Source organism: Loxodonta africana, chromosome 5 (assembly GCF_030014295.1).
Source record: "Loxodonta africana isolate mLoxAfr1 chromosome 5, mLoxAfr1.hap2, whole genome shotgun sequence".
Classification (NCBI taxonomy): Eukaryota; Metazoa; Chordata; class Mammalia; order Proboscidea; family Elephantidae; genus Loxodonta; species Loxodonta africana.
The window spans coordinates 66,116,214-66,140,845 of NC_087346.1; the positions used below are offsets into that span (position 1 = coordinate 66,116,214).

At 36.7% G+C, this 24,632-nt stretch overlaps 1 protein-coding gene across 11 annotated transcripts in view; it reads right to left on the minus strand.

Annotated features, from left to right (window-relative positions):
- PTPN13 (protein tyrosine phosphatase non-receptor type 13) overlaps positions 1–24,632 on the minus strand; it is a 278,545-nt gene that overhangs the window by 118,078 nt on the left and 135,835 nt on the right. For 10 of the 11 annotated variants that reach the window (XM_064285600.1, XM_064285598.1, XM_064285605.1 and 7 more), the window contains 2 exons: positions 23,083–23,170; positions 1,345–1,908 (listed from right to left, as the gene is read on the minus strand). In XM_064285600.1, coding sequence (XP_064141670.1) covers positions 1,345–1,908; positions 23,083–23,170 — 652 coding nt within the window. The remainder of the gene's footprint in view (positions 1–1,344; positions 1,909–23,082; positions 23,171–24,632) is intronic. The other variant, XM_064285603.1, reaches the window with a different exon arrangement.

The following is a 24,632-nucleotide window of genomic DNA, read 5'->3' on the forward strand; positions in this document are numbered from 1 at the left end:
TATTTTAAAGACAATCTATGAGTAATTAAAACAAAATTGCACTGGAACAATCACCTTAAAGGTGAACCTGACCTCGATAACGTCACTACTCTCTTTGAACTTAGAAAGCACCTTAATGTTCCCCTCAATCAGCTATGTCACAGGGCTTCTATAGGAAACATGGGGCAGTTATAGAATTTAATCTTCAAGAGCGGGATTAACTTAAAAATTATTTCTTATTTTATTTTCTCTTCCATCTGTCTACCATAAAGGTAACCACTATCCATATCTCTAGAAGATAATTTTATTCCATTGAAAATATTGAGTTTTGTACGTGAGTTGGGTGTTTTTGAAGCAGAGCTTTGCCCTGAAACAATAATAATTTCTCATTCATACACATCTTTATATTCCTCATACTGATAATGTAATAGCTCTATTTATTAATCACTTCGTAGCCGTTACCCAACTAATCTACTTTTATTAAGCTCATTTTACAGATGAAGTAGCCGAGACTTGGAAAGATCAAGCCCAATTATTGAATGGAGTAACTAATTCAAACCTAGGCTGTCTGATTCTAAAGTTCATAAACTACCGTCTTAAAATATAGATTTGAAACTTCATTGCAGATCAAGAGTCATACCCCCAAATTTGCTGAAGCCAGGGGTTTGGGAATCACTGCCGCAGCACCATGCTTCTCCACCAAACTGCTTCTTGTTTCTGTGAACTGGTCATTTACTGAAGCCTTCCACTAGACAGTGCACGATATGCGGTGTGGGGGAGGACTCAAAGGAAATAGAAAACATGGCTCCTACCCTTGAAAAACTTACAATTTAGAACTTGTTTATGCTTTTTTACCACGGTTTTGTCTCCGTTGTTTTTAGTTGCCCACTGAGTCAATTCTGACTCACAGCGACTACACGTGTGCAGAGCAGAACTGCTGCACAGGGTTTTCAAGGCTGTGACCTCTCGGGAACAGATCACCAGGCCTGCCTTCCAAGGAGCCTCCAGGTGGGTTCAAACCATCAACCTTTTAGCCAGTAATTGAGTGCTTAACTATTTGTGCCACCCAGAGACTCCTTGAGAACATTAGAATTTAAAAGTATACCATCTATAATATTGAGAGAATTATAAAACGACTGGTTTGGGTATATTTAGTTGGGATGACTTTGTGGAAGCAGTGAGCTTTGATTAGGGTTTTGGTGGAAGGCAGAATAGAAATTCAGAGAAGAAAAGACTGTTTAACCTGAGTACAAAGGTTTTGCAGTGGAAATAAGACTATAGAATGGTTTAACCCTTCTTTATTTCAAAAGGCAACTTTAAATATTTCAATTCAATTCTCTTTCAGACACACACAAAATTACTAACCTTCTACATTCATGGCTTTTCTCAGAACCTGAAGTTTCTTCTGCCTCTCTCGGATTCGGTCCAAAGCACTTGATATTGCTAAAGAGGTGGGCAATTCTCGTGTGTGGTACATTGGATCCATTTTCTGAGGGCCGAAGATATCCAAGGCTATGCTTCCATCTGAGTATCTTGCCTCCTTTTTTCTAGGAGCAGTTGAAGTCCGCACTGTTACTGCCTCAGACGGACAGCGCTGGTATCTGCCAGTCTCTCCAGAAAGTGAATCTCTGTCAGTTGTGCAAAGCAGGTCCGTGGATGAAGCCCAAATCTTCTTCTTGGGAAGTACACCAATGCTTGAGGTAACTTTTTTTTCTGTACTAGTTTTAAACTGGTAAGGGGAACAGGTATTTTCAGAATCTTCGTGTCCAGAATTATTATGTGATGAAATGTCCTTGAAATAATCTTCCTCATCTTGTGTGTCTCTGATGGACAGAAATCCCATAGATTTACTAAGCCCTTTGTTAAGAAAAGTCTGATGAGAGAATGGAGGCTTGTGTATGTCTAGTACATCAGAAGTAGAGCTTCTTCCTGGAATGATAAGAATCTATCATGTATGCACAGAATTTTTAGAAAATAAACTGAAGTGTAATCTCACTATTAACAATGAAAATGGTGACAAATTTCCAAATGGAGAATCAGAGGTAAAATGGGAATGGTGGTGGTGGTAGTGGAAAGAGGTACTGTGTTTGTGTAACTTTCATAGTCCAGTGTCTCTTTTCTAATAAAGTCAATAATATTGAACATGCTTTCTTCAATGGTACTGTTTTATATTCATGAAAGGTATATTATTTGGTTTTTAAAACAGGTAAAAGCTTCTCATACTATCCCGTTTGATAGGATATTAATTATCCATGAAATGGTTTGACCTAATAACAGAATCTCTGGTGCACTCCTTTAACTTCTAAAGATATATAGCTCAAATAATATACTATAATTCAATATAAAGCCCTGGTACATTTGGCCTTCTATATAACTCTGCTTAGAGAAGAAACATAAGTTGCTACATTCTGGATGGAAAAAAAGACAGTAGCATTTGGGATCCTTAAGTACCAAGGTTTTATTATGAAAGTTTCTAGATATGTAAGAAACCATATTTATTTATTTCCATAGCAGACCATCATGAACTAAAATAATAGCTTTTCCTTTGGAATATAATGTATCAATATTTATCAAATGGGATAAAGTACCAATTCTTATTCTTTAGTCCCTGATACTGTTTAACACCAGAAAACCAGTCTAATTTTTTTTTAAAGCAGCAGTCTGTAAATTAATTTGATACACCAAAAAATGCCCACCCAGAAATCAATTTTGTGAATCCCTAGGTTAAACAACAAAATATCATATATATGTGGCCGCATCGTTGGAAAAAAAATGTAGGAAAATGCTTTATAGTTACAAACCTAACAGTCCGTAAACACTGAAGATTTCCTATACTACCACTATGAACTCTGTTTTTGATAACCTACTGTCTATGGATATAATATAAAATAATAACTAAAACTTCCCAGTAAATAATAAACTGCTTATTCAATCATTTGACGAGGTCGATAGCCTCTTCAATATATCAGGTTAAAACTTATCAACCTTAATTCTGTGACCACAAATTTTACCTTAAGAAAGGTTAACTCATTTCAGAATACAATAAATACTTTGCTTATTTAAGAATTAGATTCAAACACTGTGCTTTTCTTGTACTTCTTCCTCCTGAACATGGATCCACTTTAGTGCATATAAGGATAACATACATATTTGGAACATCTCATATAAAGAACACTAAGGAATATACTATATCACAACCAGCCACACAAACATCATAGACTCTAGCTTCTAACCTAATCTGAAATTGATAAACAGGTATCTGTATTATAGTATTTTAGGAGTAAATTACATTCTCAAACATTTTAAAGCTCATAAAGTTTATGCAATAATAGAGAATATAGTTATACTCTTGAAAACTGATGAAATACTGTTATGGATTGAACTGTGTCCCCCCAAAATATGTGCTGTAAATCATAACCTGTGGTTATAATACCATTTGGGAATGGGTTGTCTTTGTTACATTAATGAGACTGTGAGAAAATAAATCTTGGCTTGTTAAAGCCACCCACTTGTGGTATTTCTGTTATAGCAGCACTAGAGAACTAAGATGGAATTTGATACTGAGAACTGGGGGAGCTTCTCTAACAGACACATACCTACAATGTAGAAGTGGTTTTGGTATTGGTAATGGGTGCAGGATGGAAGCATTTTAAGGTGCCTAATAGTAAAAAATTGCTCTGAAGACTGTTGGTAGAATTATGGATGTCAGTTCTGGTAAGGGCTCAGAAGAAAGTGAGGAGAGCTATAGACAAAGTTTCTATTGTCTTAGAGAATACACATGGTGCCAGCACAGAATGTTTCTAGAAATGTGGACATCAAATGTGCTTCTGGTGAGGATTTAAAAGAAAATGATGAATACGTGATTGGACAACTGCAGTAGCAAAGAACTTGTCTGAATTATGTTCAAATGTTTGCTGGAAGGTAAACTTGTAAGTGATGAACTTTGATATCTGGCTGAGGAGATTTCTAAGCAAAATCTTAAAGAGGCTGTGTGGTATCTCCTTGCTAATTATAGTAAAATGCGAGAAGAAAGAGAAGGACTTAAAAATGAACTGTGAAAAATGAAAACAAAACTTATAAAGATTTGGAAAATTCTGTTGTACAAACTAAGGACACACGTACTAGAATTTTCACTAAGGACTTGGCTAGACAATCTTTTATTAAAGAGATTAAGCCTGTGGCTGACGGATCAAACCAACTAACACAGCAGAAAACCCATCAACTTAGACTAAAAGGGACACAGAAAGAATGAAAGGAAAGAATGCTGTCTGCCTTTTGGGATTCTATAGTCAGGAAACAAGCCAAAGAAGCTACATCTGTTTTGCTGCCCCCTCCAAAAAAAAAAAGAACCATCCCTGGAGGAGTTCAGAGTTCAGCAGAACTGTTGGAAGGAGCACAGGAAACAGACCTGCCTTGGTCTAAAAGGGTGGGGCCACAGCCTCTGGGGTGTTAATGGGTAGAGCCACAGCTTCCCAAGGTTTCAAAGAGTCAGATCTTCACCAACTCAGTTCCAGAGTGTGGGCTGCCATTCAGTCTGACCAAGAGGATGGGGCCACCACCCAAAGCTGAGGGGGCGGGGCTGCCATGCCCAAGGGTCTGAAGAATGGGGCCTGTCAGTGCTGGGGGGGTGGGGTTGCCACTCAGATAAAATAGGAGAATGGGGCTAAACAAAGTAAAGAGAGTAAAGTTGCCATCCCAGTGGACCTGGAAGGCAGAGCTGAAGCCCATGGCCATGGGGTCTCCACCTTATCCAGAGAGCGTGGCCAATACCTAAAGTCTGGAGAGTGGAGCCATTCCCCAGATGGTCTCAGAGAACAGAGGATTATTCTGAAGCATTGAGAGCTAATGTAAATTGTTCTGCTGAGTTTTGGACTTGCTTGGTGCCTGTTTTCCCTTCTTTCCCTCCACTTTCTCCCATTTGCAATGGAAATGTCTACCTTGTGCATGTTCCACTATTGTACCTTCGAAACAGATACCTTGTAGTCTAGATTTCACAAGTTCACAGATGAAGAGGAATTTTGCCCCAGGATGAAATATGCTCATATTTGATGTAGATGATTCAGAAGATGAGATTTTAGACTTGGAGTTGATGTAAAACTTTTAGGATGATATGATGGGGTAAATGTGTTTTGCATGTGGAAAGGGCATGAATTTTGGGGGGCCAAACAGTAGAATGTTATGGATTGAATTGTATCCTCCCCAAAATATGTGTTATAAATGATAACCTCCATGCCTATGCAGGAGCCCTGGTGGCACAGTGGTTAAGGGCTCAGCTGCTAACCAAAAAAACGTCAGTTCCAATCCACCAGCTGCTCCTTGAACACCCTATGGGGCAGTTCTACTCTGTCCTATAGAGTCACTAAGAGTTGGAATCAACTTGAAGGCGGGGGTTTGGGTTTTGGTTTGGATGCCTTTGCTTATAATCCCATTTGGGAATGGATTGTCTTTGTTATGTTAACGAGACAGGATTAGTGTAGGGTGTGTCTTGAGTCAATCTCTTTTGAGATATAAAAGAGATTAAACAAGCAAGGGAGCAGGGAAAGATGGGGGAAGAGAGATGCTAAACCACATGAAGACTGCATAGAAGCTGAAGCTCAAAGAGAAAAGGATCTTCCTCCAGAGCTGACAGAGAAAGACTTTACCCAGAGCCGGGACCCTGAATTCAAACATTTTGCCTCCCAAAACGTGAGAAAATAAATGTCTGTTTGTGTAAGCCCACTTGTGGTATTTCTGTTATAGCAGTACTAGATAACTAAGACAAATACATTAGATGATAAATAAGAATGAAAAGATCTATGGGTCAGACCACCATAGATAAACTCAACCATCTGTCTTCTTTTAGTGCCTTGAATATCAACAAGTAGTCAAGACTTATTAGAGAAAATCAAACCAGTGGGTATTTTGATAACACCATAAATTCACGGACACCTACTTTGGACACAATACAATGTTTAATGATAAGTCCACTTGCTTTCCATATTGACTGTTATTTTCCTCATTCTTCATATTTCCCACCTGAAAGCCCATCTCTCTTTTAGCTGATGATGTCTGCCTTATATTCCACCAAGAAAAAAGGAGTATCAGAAGAGAGAGCATTCTCGTCTTTCCAAGCCTAATTCTACAAATCTACCTGTGTCTCCAAATCTAGATCACTGCATGGACTGGCCCCCCCTGCTCCTTCTACTTTCCCTATCCAACTATTTACCACTCAGCAGCCAGAATTATCCCTTAAAAATATAAATTTCATGATGTCACTCCCTTGTCTAATAAGTTTTTAATGGCACACTATTGTACTTTAGTCCATTGCTGGAGCTAGTGTGTATAGTGCCTTCCAACCGATGGGCTCACTTTCCAGAACCTTATCAGACAATAGTCTGTTGTGATTCATACGGTTTTCATTGACTAATTTTTGGGCATAGATTGCCAGCCTTTTCGTCCTAGTCTTCGTCTGAAAGTTCCATTGAAACCAGTCCTCCATGGATGACCCTGTTGGTATTCCAAATACTGGTGTCATAGCTTCCGGCATCATACAAGTCACCACAATATAACAGACAGATAGTGGATGGTATAGGACTTGGTAATGTTTCATTCTGTTATGTATAAGGTTGCCATGAGCTGGAGCAGACTTGACAGCAATTAACAACAACACCGCACTTTAAATAAAATCTCAACTCCTTTAGGGTCTGCCACTTGAATCCTTTTTAGTCTTATCACACTTCCCTTATTTCACTCTAGGCCACAGGTTTTTCCTCTATTAAGCTTTCTCACATGTACATGCTTTTTCCTCTGTACTGACTGTGTGCTCTATTCCATACCTTGGCTAGTTGATTCTCATCCTATAGTTTCACTTTAAATATGACTTGCTCAATGAAGCCTATTTAAATAGATCACTTTCCAACTGTATAATGGTTCTATTCCACTTCTAACAGGTAAATATACATTCTCTTTTAAGTCAAACGATATACGAACAATATACGAACGATATACGAACAGGCCATGATATCCTAAAAGAGCTGTGTCTTCTCACTAGCCGTATGGGCCTAAAACTAATAATTAATAAGCTGCTTTTGGATAGCTACTACTTTATAAATATTTGGTTTTTACTGCCTTAATATAAATTAAGTACATATAAAAATTTTCAGTTCATAATTATTAAAAATCCAGCAAGTTATCATATTAAATTTTATGACTTAGCACAAAATTATAATGAAAATAACTCATTTGAAATTTTGCATTAACTTCCTTCTCTGTTTCTAGAAAATTTGCCAAATTTAACTAAGACTCAATTTGCTCTGTCATTGTAAGTTTGAAAATTACATTACAAAAACTAATTTAGAATTTCGTGACTATTACTTACAAAAGATGATTTTGAGCCATAATTAAGGTCACTTCTGGGTTGCCATAGAACAAAGAAAGGGATAGTGAAATAGGAAGAGGAACAAGAAAGAAAGAGGGAGTAGTAATATGTCTGAGGAAACTGGGCAAGAAGTTGAGGATAATGGTGTGAGACAAAGTTCATAGTGATGTGTGCATATTTCTCAGAGATGGCCTCACGTGAAATCATAAGACCGCGAGCCATAAAAGCGTAAAAGACTCTGGAAGGAAGTAGTAAGAAAGAGATGTTTTGAGTTAAGTGGTTTCTCCAGTTAATCTATCAGCCTAGGACTGTCTCCACTTGGTTTTCGGAGGGAAAAGGAGACACATCTTTACAGGCACGTGGTAGAAAGCTGGATCGCACCATTCTTAAATCAAATATTTCTGACTGGCAGGAGTCTCACTGTATTTTGTCATATTAATGATGCTCACTATCTTCAACTGCGCAACTAGATATATAATTCCCTGATTAATACTTCACGGGTTGAACTTCAGCAAAAGAGATTTCTTTATGTAAAACAGAACAATATGTAGTGTTTTTATAATAATGTAGTTATGACAACTGTAATTCTTTCTAAATAAAATGATGGCATAATATAATACTGTGGTTATTTCATGTTGCTAAAGCACTAAGGGAAAAAAAATTCAGTAATCTGGGAATTCAAGATGATACTTCAAATATAGAATCAGCCACACAAGTGAAGAAAAACACGGAGTTCTAGGTGCATATTTAGACACTTAAGCTTGCTACACCAGTGCAAATCATGAACTGTTGTTATTAAGTGTCACTTAATTTTTTTTCACACTGGATAAAATGCAATTCCTTCAACTGCTTTCCAGAAGATCTTCCTAAGTATGTATCTAAGTATGTAATTGTTTTACCTAACAGGTAATTATCAATATTGAAATAATTAGTTCAGTACAGCTAACAGCTGTGCTTATAACCCATTATGATCATAGAAAATTAAGCTGATATTTCTGAAAGCAAAGCCAGTGGAGCTATCAAACAATTTCAACAGAATGCTTCCTGGTAGAAATAGTCACTCCTTTCGCTATATGCACACAGCACACTGGGCCACTACTGGGCACCTGTCTCACTCTGTTAAAATTTTCTATCATTATTTTGATTTACTTCCTCCTCCTGCCAGCTGGAACAATACCATAATATAAAGCACCATGTCTTACTTGTTTTTGTATTTCCAGATCCTGATAAAACAGATCTTGAAAGAATGCTTGTAGAATGGATTGATTATACAACTTTTTGAAACCTTTTTAAGCCAATTGAGGTTAAATAATTTACTAGAAAGATTCAAGAGGCCTGGGTTTTAATTCTAGCTTTACCAATCAACTCATGAACTCGGACAAGCTACGTAATTGCCATGTTTCTCAATTAGTCCATCTGCAAAAATGCAAATATAATCTATTATTCTTTCTTCTTAGAGATGACTGGATAACTAGGTTAACTTATTTGAAGTATTTATCATAAGCTCTTCTGAATAAGAGTAACAAAAATCTAAGTTGTGTCTGCTTTTTCTGTTGCAACTTAATTTTCCCTGCCTATAATTATCTTTTTATAATTATCTACTGAGGAGGAATTTTCAAGTTCTTTTGAAAGGAAATCATAAAACCAGAAAGGGAAACAAATCTCCCCATAAAATTTTAGATTTATTCTATAATAAAAAATATCACACTGTTCAAAATGGGATAGGTAGTGACTAAACAACAACAACAAAAAAGGTAGTGACTACGAGTGAATTTCGTCTCTTGGGGAGATTCTGAGTTTGGAGAGAGCTTATAGACAACATCAGATTTCATATAATTATAAGTGTTCAATTTTAAAAATGGAACCATAAGTATTTTATTTTAGAGTATGTATAGCTTGCTAAAACTAAGTGGGTAACAATAAATAAACTTTAAAGAGCTACGGATAAAAGATTTCAAAAACATAAAAGGTCTTCATAATAGAACACACCCATTTATTTCAGTTAAACTAAAAAATATTCCTTGTAAAGTACATGTGTTTTAACTAAACTGGTAATAAATGAATAATATTATCCTTAAATAGTTTCCATCATTCACCTTTTCCCCCTCACAAAGACTCCAAAATTCATAGCATCTCTTAGATGTTAACTTCAAAATGACATTTCAACATTAAAAGGAGCTCCTTGGTTTCCCATCTGTCCTCACAAATGTGTTCAGCAAGTACATAAAAAAGAAACACGATATTATCAATACACCCAAGTTCTGAAGCACTATCATGCTGATCTGATCATGGTGTAGGTTTCTACCTTAAGCTTGGCAGGATATGTTTGATTTCTGCTTAGGGGAGCCATTTTATCTGCATTAGCAGTATTAGGTAACAAAGTGGAGGCAGACAGCCTACTTGTTTTGGCCTTAGCTTGTGTGACAGATCTCAGAGATGAGATATAAGGAGATACCTTTTAAGGTCAAATGCTTATAGATGAAAAATTTTATTTTTAAGCTTTATTTAAACAACTAAATCACTTAGATATAAGGCATGTTCTTAAATCCTCACTTCTTTTAATTCTGTATCTCACTGCCCATCTTTGACTTTTTTTTACTGAAGACTATATTCAGGAGCCTGAGAAACTAAGGCTATCAATACATAAAGATTTTAGGTTGGTCTGCATCAAAGGGAATATTTTGCTACTGTAGTAACAAAAAGATGCTTGGTTAAAAATGATCATTGGCAGTTAAGAATTGGCACTGCCCAAACATAACACCAGTGTCACAGAAGAATCTTTCTTCTGCAGGAATTAATATATATATATTTTAAATCTTCAACTTTTTAGAATAGTCTATGTCACTATTACCTGCTCATTGCTTCTGCTTGGTAATGGCTATAATTAATATATGTATCTTGATTCTGTCTTTGAGATATAGTTTTGCAATGGCTTTGGCCAGGTAAATGTAAATGAAAAGATCCCTTGTGTAGTATTACTGTGGAAAGCAATGGTTAAGCAGGTCTGAGGAAACTTCTTCCATTACACTTAATCCAAACAAGGCTGTTACTCCTCACCAAAAAAAAAAAAAAAAAAAAAAACCCAAATCTGTTGCCGTGGAGTTGATTTCGACTCACAGCGACCCTATAGGGCAGAGTAGAACTGCCCCACAGAATTTCCAAGGAGCGCCTGGTGGACTCAAACTGCCAACCATTTGGTTAGCAGCCACAGCACTTAACCGCTATGCCACCAGGGTTTCCTGTCACTCCTTAAGGATCTCTACTTCTACCCAAAAACATAAACACAATTTAGCTTATCCTCAGTGATGAATTATAATTCCTTGCAAATTCTCTTGATTTTAGATAGTGGGGAGATTTTATTTTCTAATAAAGACATATAACTATTAGAGAATAAAATCATTAGACATTTTACTTAAGGATTTCTATGTTAATTTTTTAAAGTCACTACAGTCAGTCCTTGATTATCTGTATTTAGACAGTCTTTTCTAGACAGCACTGGGTTTGGTGGGTCTAGTCATAAGAATTCTAAATAATTATTAAACAATAACACTAGATCTTTTCAATATTATAACAAGAAAGTAAAAAAAAGGCTGTTACATTAATAATTTGGTTTAAAACTTTTGATGTTTTTATTGTTACAATAGTCTAATAATATGAGACAAGATGGTAAACTACAGTTTATTTTTCTTTTTACTGAGCACACAATTTAATGTTTAAAATACACTACGTAAGTAAATAAATGAGAGTCTTGCATATTTTTTCATGGAAACATTAAAAATTATAAATATATGACTATGTTATATTACAAATTCTAATGTTTTATAACACCTTATCTCATATATCCATTCAATCAACAAATATCATTAAATATCTATAAAAACTATGTACTCAGCATAGTAATCTTCCCTATCCCTAATATCTGTATGACCAGAGAACTATACTTTTATTTAGAGCAAAAATACACATATTTATAAATGTATGTGTGTGTGTAAATAACAAATAAGGTGCTGTTTAACATATGTTGTATAGATTGAGCCTAATCTCTAATTGCTACTTCTATAATGTCGTTGTCGTGTGCGATCAACTCCATTTTGACTCATAGCAACTCTATCTGACAGAGAAGAACTGCTCCATAGGCTTTTCTAGGCTGTAATCTTTACAAGAGCAGATAGCCAGGTCTTTTCTCCTGCAGAGCAGCTGGTGGATTTGAATTGCTGACCTTTCGGATAGCAGTCAAATAGTTAATTGCTGTGCTGCCAGGGCTCCTTTCCTCTAAAATACTGTGTAATAATTGTCTGTAACAAGAATCTGAATCACGAAATGTAATATAAACTATGTTATCATTTTATGTTCTTAAAAATGTGGTACGCCAAATATGGTAAGGGTGATCTTTTTTTCTTTTCTATAGACCCATGATGGATAGAGAGAGAACGAGGACCTCAAATATAGAAGAACATTTCTTATTTTCAGAAAAAAACAGTCTTTAAAAATTGATAATATAAATCCACCACAAAAGATAAAGAAGGACACTACATAATGATAAAAGGGACAATTAACCAGGAAGATAAAATCATATTAAATATTTATGCACCCAATGACAGGGCTGCAAGATACATAAAACAAATTTTAACAGAACTGAAAAGTGAGATAGACACCTCCACAATTATAGTAGGAGACTTCAACACACCACTTTCGGAGAAGGACAGGACATCCAGTAAGAACCTCAATAGAAACACGGAAGACCTAATAACTACAATCAACCAACTTGACCTCATTGACTTATACAGAACTCTCCACCCAACTGCTGCAAAGTATACTTTTTTTTCTAGTGCACATGGAACATTCTCTAAAATAGACCACATATTAGGTCATAAAACAAACGTTTGCAGAATCCAAAACATCGAAATATTACAAAGCATCTTCTCCGACCACAAGGCCATAAAACTGGAAATCAATAACAGAAAAATTAGGGAAAAGAAATCAAATACTTGGAAACTGAACAATACCCTGCTGAAAAAAGACTGGGTTATAGAAGACATTAAGGAGGGAATAAAGAAATTCAGGTTTTCTGGTTTTTTTTTAAAGAAATTCATAGAATGCAACGAGAATGAAAATACTTCCTATCAAAACCTCTGGGACACAGCAAAAGCAGTGCTCAGAGGCCAATTTATATCGATAAATGCACACATACAAAAAGAAGAAAGAGCCAAAATCAGAGAACTGTCCCTACAACTTGAACAAATAGAAAGTGAGCAACAAAAGAATCCATCAGGCACCAGAAGAAAACAAATAATAAAAATTAGAGCTGAACTAAATGAATCAGAGAACAGAAAAACAATTGAAAGAATTAACAAAGCCAAAAGCTGGTTCTTTGAAAAAATTAACAAAATGGATAAACCACTGGCCAGACTGACTAAAGAAATACAGGAAACAAATAACCCAAATAAGAAATGAGATGGGCCACATCACAACAGACCCAACTGAAATTAAAAGAATCCTATCAGATTATTATGAAAAATTGTACTCTAACAAATTTGCAAACCTAGACGAAATGGATGAATTCCTGGAAAAACACTACCTACCTAAATTAACACAATCAGAAGTAGAACAACTAAATAGACCCATAACAAAAAAAGAGATTGAAACGGTAATCCAAAAACTCCCAATAAAAAAAAAAACCCTGGCCTGGATGGCTTTACTGCAGAGTTCTACCAAACTTTCAGAAAACCACTACTACTAAAGGTATTTCAAAGTATAGAAAATGACAGAATACTACCTAACTCATTCTATGAAGCCACCATTTCCCTGATACCAAAACCAGGTAAAGACATCACAAAAAAAGAAAATTACAGACCTATATCCCTCATGAACATAGATGCAAAAATCCTCAACAAAATTCTAGCCAATAGAATTCAACAACATATCAAAAAAATAATCTACCATGACCAAGTGGGATTTATACCAGGTGTGCAAGGCTGGTTTAATATTAGAAAAACCATTAATGTAATCCACCATATACATAAAACAAAAGACAAAAACCACATGATCTTATCAATTGATGCAGAAAAGGCATTTGACAAAGTCCAACACCCATTTATGATAAAAACTCTTACCAAAATAGGAACTGAAGGAAAATTCCTCAACATAATAAAGGGCATCTATACAAAGCTAACAGCCAACATCACTCTAAATGGAGAGAGCCTGAAAGCATTTCCCTTAAGAACAGGAACCAGACAAGGATGCCCTTTATCACTGCTCTTATTCAACATTGTGCTAGAGGTCCTAGCCAGAGCAATTAGGCTAGACAAAGAAATAAAGGGCATCCGGATTGGCAAGGAGGAAGTAAAATTATCTCTATTTGCAGATGACTTTATCTTATACACAGAAAACCCTAAGGAATCCTCCAGAAAACTACTGAAACTAATAGAAGAGTTTGGCAGAGTCTCAGGTTATAAGATAAACAAAGAAAAATCACTTGGATTCCTCTACATCAACAAAAAGAACATCAAAGAGGAAATAATGGGGGCGGAGCCAAGATGGCGGACTAGGCAAACGCTACCTCGGATCCCTCTTACAACAAAGACACGGAAAAACAAGTGATTCGATCACGTACATAACAATCTACGAACCCTGAACAAAAAACACAGATTTAGAGACAGAGAACGAACTAATACGGGGAAGCAGCGATTGTTTTCAGAGCCTGGGGCCAGCGTACCAGTCAGGTACGGCACAAGCACAGAGAGCTGCTCCACCCCCGTGAACTAACCCCAGGAGGGGGACCACCGGTTCCGCGGGCGGCGTGGGACGCAGCCGGTAGAAGAAGTCCCCGGGAGGCAGTGACTGGTCTTGGAACAGGGAGAGCAGCGTCCCAGCCAGGGAACCGTCCCGCCGGGATTTGGACTGGACGCAGGTACGGCATAAACACGGAGAGCTGCTCCACCCACCTAAACTAACCCCGGGAGGGGGCCCAGTTGGGTCGCGCGGGCGGCGTTCGACGCAGCTGGTAGAAGTCCCCAGGAGGCAGTGACTGGTATTGGAGTGGGGAGAACAGCGTTCCAGCCGGGACACTCGGTCACGGCACAACCATGGGGAGCTGCTCCACCCACCTGAACCCCGGGAGGCGGCCCAACTGGTTCGCGGAGGCGGCACGGCAACGCGGCTGGAGGGACGAGAAGTCCCTGGGAGGCAGCGACTGACTTTGGAGTTGAGAGTGCACCATCCCAGTAGGGGAGCCTTGACGCCGGGCGTGGGGCTGGAAGCAGAGGATCTGACCTTGACTCCAGCGGGCCAGACCCCCCAGGGGCAATCTCCACACAGCCAGGACACATAGGCGACGCGCCCTGCGGGAATCTCAGATATAATAGTCATTCCAAGCAAGATAAGCAACTCTGGCTATATTCTGAGGTGCTACTCTCCTATCTCTCTGTTCCCTCCCCCACCCTCCCCAGGCGGCTTCATTAACATCCGAATAGCCTGAGCCAGAGGGAGAACTCTGATAGGGATCTGACTGCAGTTTTTTTTTAGCAGATTTTCTGGAAAAACTAGTTTCTCAGTGATGGCTCGGAGACAACAATCCATATCAAACCACTTAAAGAAGCAGACCATGACAGCTTCTCCAACCCCCCAAACAAAAGAATCAAAATCTTTCCCAAATGAAGATACAATCCTGGAATTATCAGATACAGAATATAAAAAACTAATTTACAGAATGCTTCAAGACACCATAAATGAAATAAGGCAAACTGCAGAAAAAGCCAAGGAACACACTGATAAAACTGTTGAAGAACTCAAAAAGATTATTCAAGAACATAGTGGAAAAATTAATAAGTTGCAAGAATCCATAGAGAGACAACATGTAGAAATCCAAAAGATTAACAATAAAATTACAGAATTAGACAACGCAATAGGAAGTCAGAGGAGCAGACTCGAGCAATTAGAATGCAGACTGGGACATCTGGAGGACCAGGGAATCAACATCAACATAGCTGAAAAAAAATCAGATAAAAGAATTAAAAAAAATGAAGAAACCCTAAGAATCATGTGGGACCCTATCAAGGAGGATAACCTGCAGGTGATTGGAGTCCCAGAACAGGGAGCGGGGACAGAAAACACAGAGAAAATAGTTGAAGAACTCCTGGCAGAAAACTTCCCTGACATCATGAAAGACGAAAGGATATCTATCTAAGATGCTCATCGAACCCCATTTAAGATTGATCCAAAAAGAAAAACACCAAGACATATTATCATCAAACTCGCCAAAACCAAAGATAAACAGAAAATTTTAAAAGCAGCCAGGGAGAAAAGAATGGTTTCCTTCAAGGGAGAATCAATAAGAATAAGTTCAGACTACTCAGCAGAAACCATGCAGGCAAGAAGGGAATGGGACGACATATACAGAGCACTGAAGGAGAAAAACTGCCAGCCAAGGATCATATATCCAGCAAAACTCTCTCTGAAATATGAAGGCGAAATTAAGATATTTACAGATAAACACAAGTTTAGAGAATTTGCAAAAACCAAACCAAAGCTACAAGAAATAGTAAAAGATATTGTTTGGTCAGAGAACCAATAACATCAGATATCAGCACAACACAAGGTCACAAAACAGAACGTCCTGATATCAACTCAAATAGGGAAATCACAAAAACAAACAAATTAAGATTAATCAAAAAAAAAAAATACACATAACAGGGAATCATGGAAGTCAATAGGTAAAAGATCACAATAATCAAAAAGAGGGACTAAATACACGAGGCATTGAACTGCCATATGGAGAGTGATACAAGGCGATATAGAACAATACAAGTTAGGTTTTTACTTAGAAAAATAGGGGTAAAAATAATAATAATAAGGTAACCACAAAAAGGTATAACAACTCTATAACTCAAGATAAAAGCCAAGAAAAACGTAACGACTCAACCAACATAAAGTCAAACACTATGAAAACGAGGATCTCACAATTTACTAAGAAAAACGCCTCAGCACAAAAAAGTATGTGGAAAAATGAAGTTGTCAACAACACACATAAAAAGGCATCAAAATGACAGCACTAAAAACTTATCTATCTATAATTACGCTGAATGTAAATGGACTAAATGCACCAATAAAGAGACAGAGAGTCACAGGCTGGATAAAGAAACACGATCTGTCTATATGCTGCCTACAAGAGACACACCTTAGACTTAGAGACACAAACAAACTAAAACTCAAAGGATGGAAAAAAATATATCAAGCAAACAATAAGCAAAAAAGAAGAGGAGTAGCAATATTAATTTCTGACAAAATAGACTTTAGACTTAAATCCACCACAAAGGATAAAGAAGGACACTATATAATGATAAAAGGGACAATTGATCAGGAAGACATAACCATATTAAATATTTATGCACCCAATGACAGGGCTGCAAGATACATAAATCAAATTTTAACAGAATTGAAAAGTGAGATAGACACCTCCACAATTATAGTAGGAGACTTCAACACACCACTTTCGGAGAAGGACAGGACATCCAGTGAAAAGCTCAATAGAGACACGGAAGATCTAATTACAACAATCAACCAACTTGACCTCATTGACTTATACAGAACTCTCCACCCAACTGCTGCAAAATATACTTTTTTTTCTAGCGCACATGGAACATTCTCTAGAATAGACCACATATTAGGTCATAAAATAAACCTTTGCAGAGTCCAAAACATCGAAATATTACAAAGCATCTTCTCAGACCACAAGGCAATAAAACTAGAGATCAATAACAGTAAAACTAGGGAAAAGAAATCAAATACTTGGAAAATGAACAATACCCTCCTGAAAAAAGACTGGGTTATAGAAGACATCAAGGAGGGAATAAGGAAATTCTTAGAAAGCAACGAGGATGAAAATACTTCCTATCAAAACCTCTGGGACACAGCAAAAGGAGTGCTCAGAGGCCAATTTATACCGATAAATGCACACATACAAAAAGAAGAAAGAGCCAAAATCAGAGAACAGTCCCTACAACTTGAACAAATAGAAAGTGAGCAACAAAAGAATCCATCAGGCACCAGAAGAAAAAAAATAATAAAAATTAGAGCTGAACTAAATGAATTAGAAAACAGAAAAACAATAGAAAGAATTAACAAAGCCAAAAGCTGGTTCTTTGAAAAAAATTAACAAAATTGATAAAGCATTGGCGAGACTGACTACAGAAATACAGGAAAGGAAACAAATAACCCGAATAAGAAACGAGAAGGACCACATCACAACAGAACCAAATGAAATTAAAAGAATCATATCAGATTATTACAAAAAATTGTACTCTAACAAATTTGCAAACCTAGAAGAAATGGATGAATTCCTGGAAAAACACTACCTACCTCAACTAACACATTCAGAAGTAGAACAACTAAATAGACCAATAACAAAAAAAGAGATTGAAACGGTAATCAAAAAACTCCCAACAAAAAAAAGCCCTGGCCCGGACGGCTTCACTGCAGAGTTCTACCAAACTTTCAGAGAAGAGTTAACACCACTACTTCTGAAGGTATTCCAAAGCATAGAAAATGACGGAATACTACCCAACTCATTCTATGAAGCCACCATCTCCCTGATACCAAAACCAGGTAAAGACATTACAAAAAAAGAAAATTATAGACCTATATCCCTCATGAACATAGATGCAAAAATCCTCAACAAAATTCTAGCCAATAGAATCCAACAACACATCAAAAAAATAATTCACCCTGATCAAGTGGGATTTATACCAGGTATGCAAGGCTGGTTTAATATCAGAAAAACCATTAATGTAATCCATCACATAAATAAAACAAAAGACAAAAACCACATGATCTTATCAATTGATGCAGAAAAGGCATTTGACAAAGTCCAACACCCATTTATGATAAAAACTCTCACCAAAATAGGAATTGAAGGAAAATTCCTCAACATAATAAAGGGCATCTATGCAAAGCCAACAGCCAATATCACTCTAAATGGAGAGAACCTGAAAGCATTTCCCTTGAGAACGGGTACCAGACAAGGATGCCCTTTATCACCGCTCTTATTCAACATCGTACTTGAAGTCCTAGCCAGGGCAATTAGGCTAGACATAGAAATAAATGGTATCCGGATTGGCAAGGAAGAAGTAAAGTTATCACTATTTGCAGATGACATGATTATATACACAGAAAACCCTAAGGAATCCTCCAGAAAACTACTGAAACTAATAGAAGAGTTTGGCAGAGTCTCAGGTTATAAAATAAACATACAAAAATCACTTGGATTCCTCTACATCAACAAAAAGAACACCGAAGAGGAAATAACCAAATCAATACCATTCACAGTAGCCCCCAAGAAGATAAGATACTTAGGAATAAATCTTACCAAGGATATAAAAGACCTATACAAAGAAAACTACAAAGCTCTACTACAAGAAATTCAAAAGGACATACTTAAGTGGAAAAACATACCTTGCTCATGGATAGGAAGACTTAACATAGTAAAAATGTCTATTCTACCAAAAGCCATCTATACATACAATGCACTTCCAATCCAAATTCCAATGTCATATTTTAAGGGGATAGAGAAACAAATCACCAATTTCATATGGAAGGGAAAGAAGCCCCGGATAAGCAAAGCACTACTGAAAAAGAAGAAGAAAGTGGGAGGCCTCACTCTACCTGATTTCAGAACCTATTATACAGCCACAGTAGTCAAAACAGCCTGGTACTGGTACAACAACAGGCACATAGACCAATGGAACAGAATTGAGAAACCAGATATAAATCCATCCTCATATGAGCAGCTGATATTTGACAAAGGCCCAGTGTCAGTTAATTGGGGAAAAGATAGTCTTTTTAACAAATGGTGCTGGCATAACTGGATATCCATTGGCAAAAAAATGAAACAGGACCCATACCTCACACCATGCACAAAAACTAACTCCAAGTGGATTAAAGACCTAAACATAAAGACTAAAACGATAAAGATCATGGAAGAAAAAATAGGGACAACCTTAGGAGCCCTAATACAAGGCATAAACAGAATACAAAACATTACCAAAAATGACGAAGGGAAACCAGATAACTGGGAGCTCCTAAAAATCAAACACCTGTGCTCATCTAAAGACTTCACCAAAAGAGTAAAAAGACCACCTACAGACTGGGAAAGAATTTTCAGCTATGACATCTCCAACCAGGGCCTGATCTCTAAAATCTATATGATTCTGTCAAAACTCAACCACAAAAAGACAAACAACCCAATCAAGAAGTGGGCAAAGGATATGAACACACACTTCACTAAAGAGGATATTCGGGCAGCTAACAGATACATGAGAAAATGCTCTCGATCATTAGCCATTAGAGAAATGCAAATTAAAACTACGATGAGATTCCATCTCACTCCAACAAGGCTGGCATTAATCCAAAAAACACAAAATAATAAATGTTGGAGAGGCTGCGGAGAGATTGGAACTCTTATACACTGCTGGTGGGAATGTAAAATGGTACAACCACTTTGGGAATCTATCTGGCGTTATCTTAAACAGTCAGAAATAGAACTACCATACAACCTAGAAATCCCACTCATTGGAATATACCCTAGAGAAATAAGAGCCTTCACACAAACAGATATATGCACACCCATGTTTATTGCAGCTCTGTTTACAATAGCAAAAAGCTGGAAGCAACCAAGGTGTCCATCAACGGATGAATGGGTAAATAAATTGTGGTATATTCACACAATGGAATACCACGCATTGATAAAGAACAGTGACGAATCTGTGAAACATTTCATAACATGGAGGAACCTGGAAGGCATTATGCTGAGCGAAATTAGAGGCAAAAGGACAAATATTGTATAAGACCACTATTATAAGATCTTGACAAATAGTAAAATCCGAGAAGCACACATACTTTTGTGGTTGCGAGGCGGGGAGGGAGGGAGGGTGGGAGAGGGTTTTTTTCTGATTAGATAGTAGATAAGAACTACTTTAGATGAAGGGAAGGACAATACACAATACATGGAAGGTCAGCTCAACTGGACTGGACCAAAAGCAAAGAAGTTTCCGGGATAAACTGAATGCTTCAAAGGTCAGCGGAGCAAGGGCAGGGGTTTGGGGAGCATGGTTTAAGGGGACTTCTAAGTCAATTGGCAAAATAATTCTATTATGAAAACATTCTGCATCCCACTTTTAAATGTGGCGTCTGAGGCCTTAAATGCTAACAAGTGGCCATTTAAGATGCATCAATTGGTCTCAACCCACCTGGATCAAAGGAGAATGAAGAACACCAAGGTCACACGATAACTATGAGCCCAAGAGACAGAAAGGGCCACATGAACCAGAGACTTACATCATCCTGAGACCAGAAGAACTAGTTGGTGCCCGGCCACAACCGATGACTGCCCTGACAGGGAGCACAACAGAGAACCCCTGAGGGAGCAGGAGATCAGTGGGATGCAGACCCCAAATTCTCACAAAAAGACCATACTTAATGGTCTGACTGAGACTAGAGGAATCCCGGCGGTCATGGTTCCCAAACCTTCTGTTGGCCCAGGACAGGAACCATTCCTGAAGAAAACTCATCAGACATGGGAGGGACTGGACAGTGGGTAGGAGAGAGATGCTGATGAAGAGTGAGCTATTTGTATCAGGTGGACACTTGAGACTGTGTTGGCATCTCCTGTCTGGAGGGGGGATGGGAGGGTAGAGAGGGTTGGAAACTGGCAAAATTGTCACAAAAGGAGAGACTGGAATGGCTGACTCATTAGGGGGAGAGAAAGTGGGAGTATGGAGCTAGGTGTATATAAACTTATATGTGACAGACTGACTTGCTTTGTAAACGTTCACTTGAAGCTCAATAAAAAAAATAAAATTAATAATAGATATAACATTATATTTACACAGTCAATAAATAACAAACAAGCAAACAAACTTCAATTTTATAACATGGCCACTTAATGGTAGTAGGAGATGATAGCAGGGAACTCCAGAAAGAGGTTAGACAAAGAACAGAAAGAAGAAATAAGGAAGCAGAGAGAGAGAGAGGAACTAGGAGAAGACAAATGACAGAAATGGAAATCAGCTCTTTCAAATCTAATGTTTCACTTATTAAAGGGTTTAATGGGTTTATTTGTGAAAAAGATTTTTTTCAGTTTGCAATTGGCATCATCTATAATTTTCTATTATGCAATTCTAAAACAGAAGACTGACTGAAAAATTAATGGTTTATTAAAATTCTTGCCATTCTTAGCAAGAATACTGTATCACATCTCAATGATTCTTGTTATATCATATCTCAAATCCTACTATAATTTTAAACTAGCGGAAAACAGATTTTAACCTATAAGAAGATGTGCCTATATAATGGGAACATAGTATAAGAAGAAAAAGGTTAAATATTTTTTAAATTGTCATCGAAGCACTGTAAAAAGTTAAAGTCTCTGCCTTGCGTTCTTTTGACCCACATATAAAGTAATAATATATGTATTAGAAAACAAACTGATCTAACTGGAAGTAAATTTATTATAATGAAAGCTAAGCTACATTTCCAGAAAAAGTCTTTACTCACAGGAAGTAAAATGGAAACACCAAAACACAGACTTCTTAACTGCACCATTATAGATTCATTCCACTAGAAACGATTTTACTGCTCTTCTTAGACTCCTCAAGATAAGCAGTACACTTGCTTAGAGCAAATTTTTCCCTCTCAGGTATAAGAGTTCTGAATTATGTAAAATGTTTGGTTCAGATAATCAAATGTCTATATTTAGTTTTCACAACGAGAACCTTCTCATAGTTTTCAAATAAGACATCTGTGCTGATTACCTGATTAAATTAAAAATAAACACCTTAAAATTTTAATGTATTTTATTATGCTATGTCAATCAGAACATGTTTTATTAAAATATATTTAAGCAATCTTTGCATTTACTTCCCCTCAACCCCAACATCTAACACAATAAAATACTTCATCTGTGAAATATTTTTGTTAATATTTAGATTACCAGAATTTGCAATATTGCTTCATGAGAAATAAAACAAAGGTAAAGAGTGAAATCTAACGTTCACTTTATAAGTGAAGCCTGAAACCTAATACTTAAAAAATAGTCATATAAAAATTCATTTTTCTACTTTTATTTCAAGAGTTTCTAATCATTTCTTTTAAAAAATCAATTAAAAAATTACCATAGGACCCCACAATTATCTAATGCTTTATTAGCAAAGAGCAAAACCACTATTTATCAATTTTTATTTACTGAACAAAAAATTATAACCTAAAAAAAAAAAATTTTTTTTTTTTATTGCAGTATTTGATAACTGCAAGTCATGAAATTGGTTATATAAAATCAATTTAGTGGGCTGTGACTGGTTTAAAAAAAGAAATAGAATAGAAAGCATCACATTGAATGTTGCTTTCCAAAAGTTTTGTTTTAGTAGTGTTTATGTTCATAGACATATGTATGTGTTTACTTGGTTATTCTAAGTTGTACTTTTAATATAAAAACTATGATAAAGTAAACAAATGATACTGATATAGTAATAATACTAGAAAGTGAAATGACTAACTGTGTTAATAGTTTTCTGTTAAACCTAAGTGGATTTATTACGTGTTCCTGCCTGCTCCTGCCTCCACTCAGCTCACTTAGTTTCTACTTGTCACAATGATCAGATTTCCAAGCCAGGTAGGTATGACTTCACAAAGGGCAACGGTGGAATGAAAGTGGAGTTAAAGTTAAAACCTGAAATTTTCTAGTAATAGACTCTTACCTGTTGGTAATCCTTTTCCTCTCAATCGGTCTCGAATAGCCTGGCTTCGATCAGGCTTTTGTTCACTGTTACGGGAAAGCTGATCCGTCTGTATGCAGGTAATCAAAAATCAAGTTTGACAAAAGAATCTCCCTTTTATTTTCATGGTCATTATCTACAGAGTAACACTAGTTAGACATTTTTGGAGGGGATAGCATTAAGTAAAGAGTTAGATTCCATGTCCCATTGTAAATTCATATTCCTTGAATAACACTAATGTAGCTCAGTTTTGGCCAATTCATTTTGAGGAAATTAAAAGGAAAGAAACAGTCACCAAAAAGTAATCTGATAATTAGGGAACAAAGTTACTCAGACTAAAAAACCCCAAACCCATTGCCGTCAAGTTGATTCTGACTCACAGGGACGCTACAGAACAGAGTAGCACTGCCCCACAGAGTTTCCAAGGAGCACCTGGTGGATTCAAACTCCTGAACTTTTGGTTAGCAGCCGTAGCACTTAACCACCATGCCACCACAAGTAGTTAAAAAATGGGTTCCACTTGAAAACAGTAAACTTGAAGTGTTTCTCCCAGCCCCAACTGATAACTATTTTCATCCCTCATGTTACATTATAATTTTTAAACCACATTAATTTTGGCATAATAAAACTTTCTCATGATTGTTAACTACGCATTGAGGACACTGATTTAAAATCTTCTGTTCAAATTTGTTTTCAAAACCGATTTTCTAGATTTTGGTTATCGAAATTACATTTGAGAAATGCTAAGCCTTTAAACTAAATGAACCTACTGAAGGATGACAAATTCAAATCAATGCTCCTTTATAACACAAATGTTTAAACAGTCCTAAACTTTAACAACTTTAACCAAAGGCACTTATTGAAAATAAAGCATGTTAAATTTGGTCAAACACCACATTATATGGGATGAAAAGTTAGAACACTGGATTTATTCAGATGAACAATTAGAGTAAGGACTTTGAGAAATAGAAGGAAAGAGAACGGTGAAAATATAATTACTTATATTTGGCACCAAGAACATGCATAGATATTTTTTTATACACACATACATTTTAGTCGTTTAAGTATGTATTAAAAACCCAAATCTAAGGTAGTATATTCAAGGCTCTAGCGTTAAGCTTCCTACCTATAATAAAAAAAAAAAGAAGACTTAAACGGAAATATTTCTGAAATACAGTTATCACTGAAATTGAGTAAACAATTATTAGCCCAGATTGCATTATACTGTAAGTGAAGAGATAGAAAACATTCTGAATCTTTGGGAGTTCCTGCATTAAAGCTACTACTAGTAATAGCTGTTACTTATTGAGCAGTTACTATATGCCAAGCACTAGCTTAAGGGCTTTATATACTTTATTTAATCCTCAAAACCACCTCATGTGGTAGATATTATTATTACTCTTCCTGAAGTACAGTTAAGAGGAGCCCTGCTGGTACAGCAGTGAAGCACTCGGCTGCTAACCAAAAGGTCAGTGATTCAAACCCACCAGCTCCTCCACAGGAGAAAGATGCGGCAGTCTGCTTCTATAAAG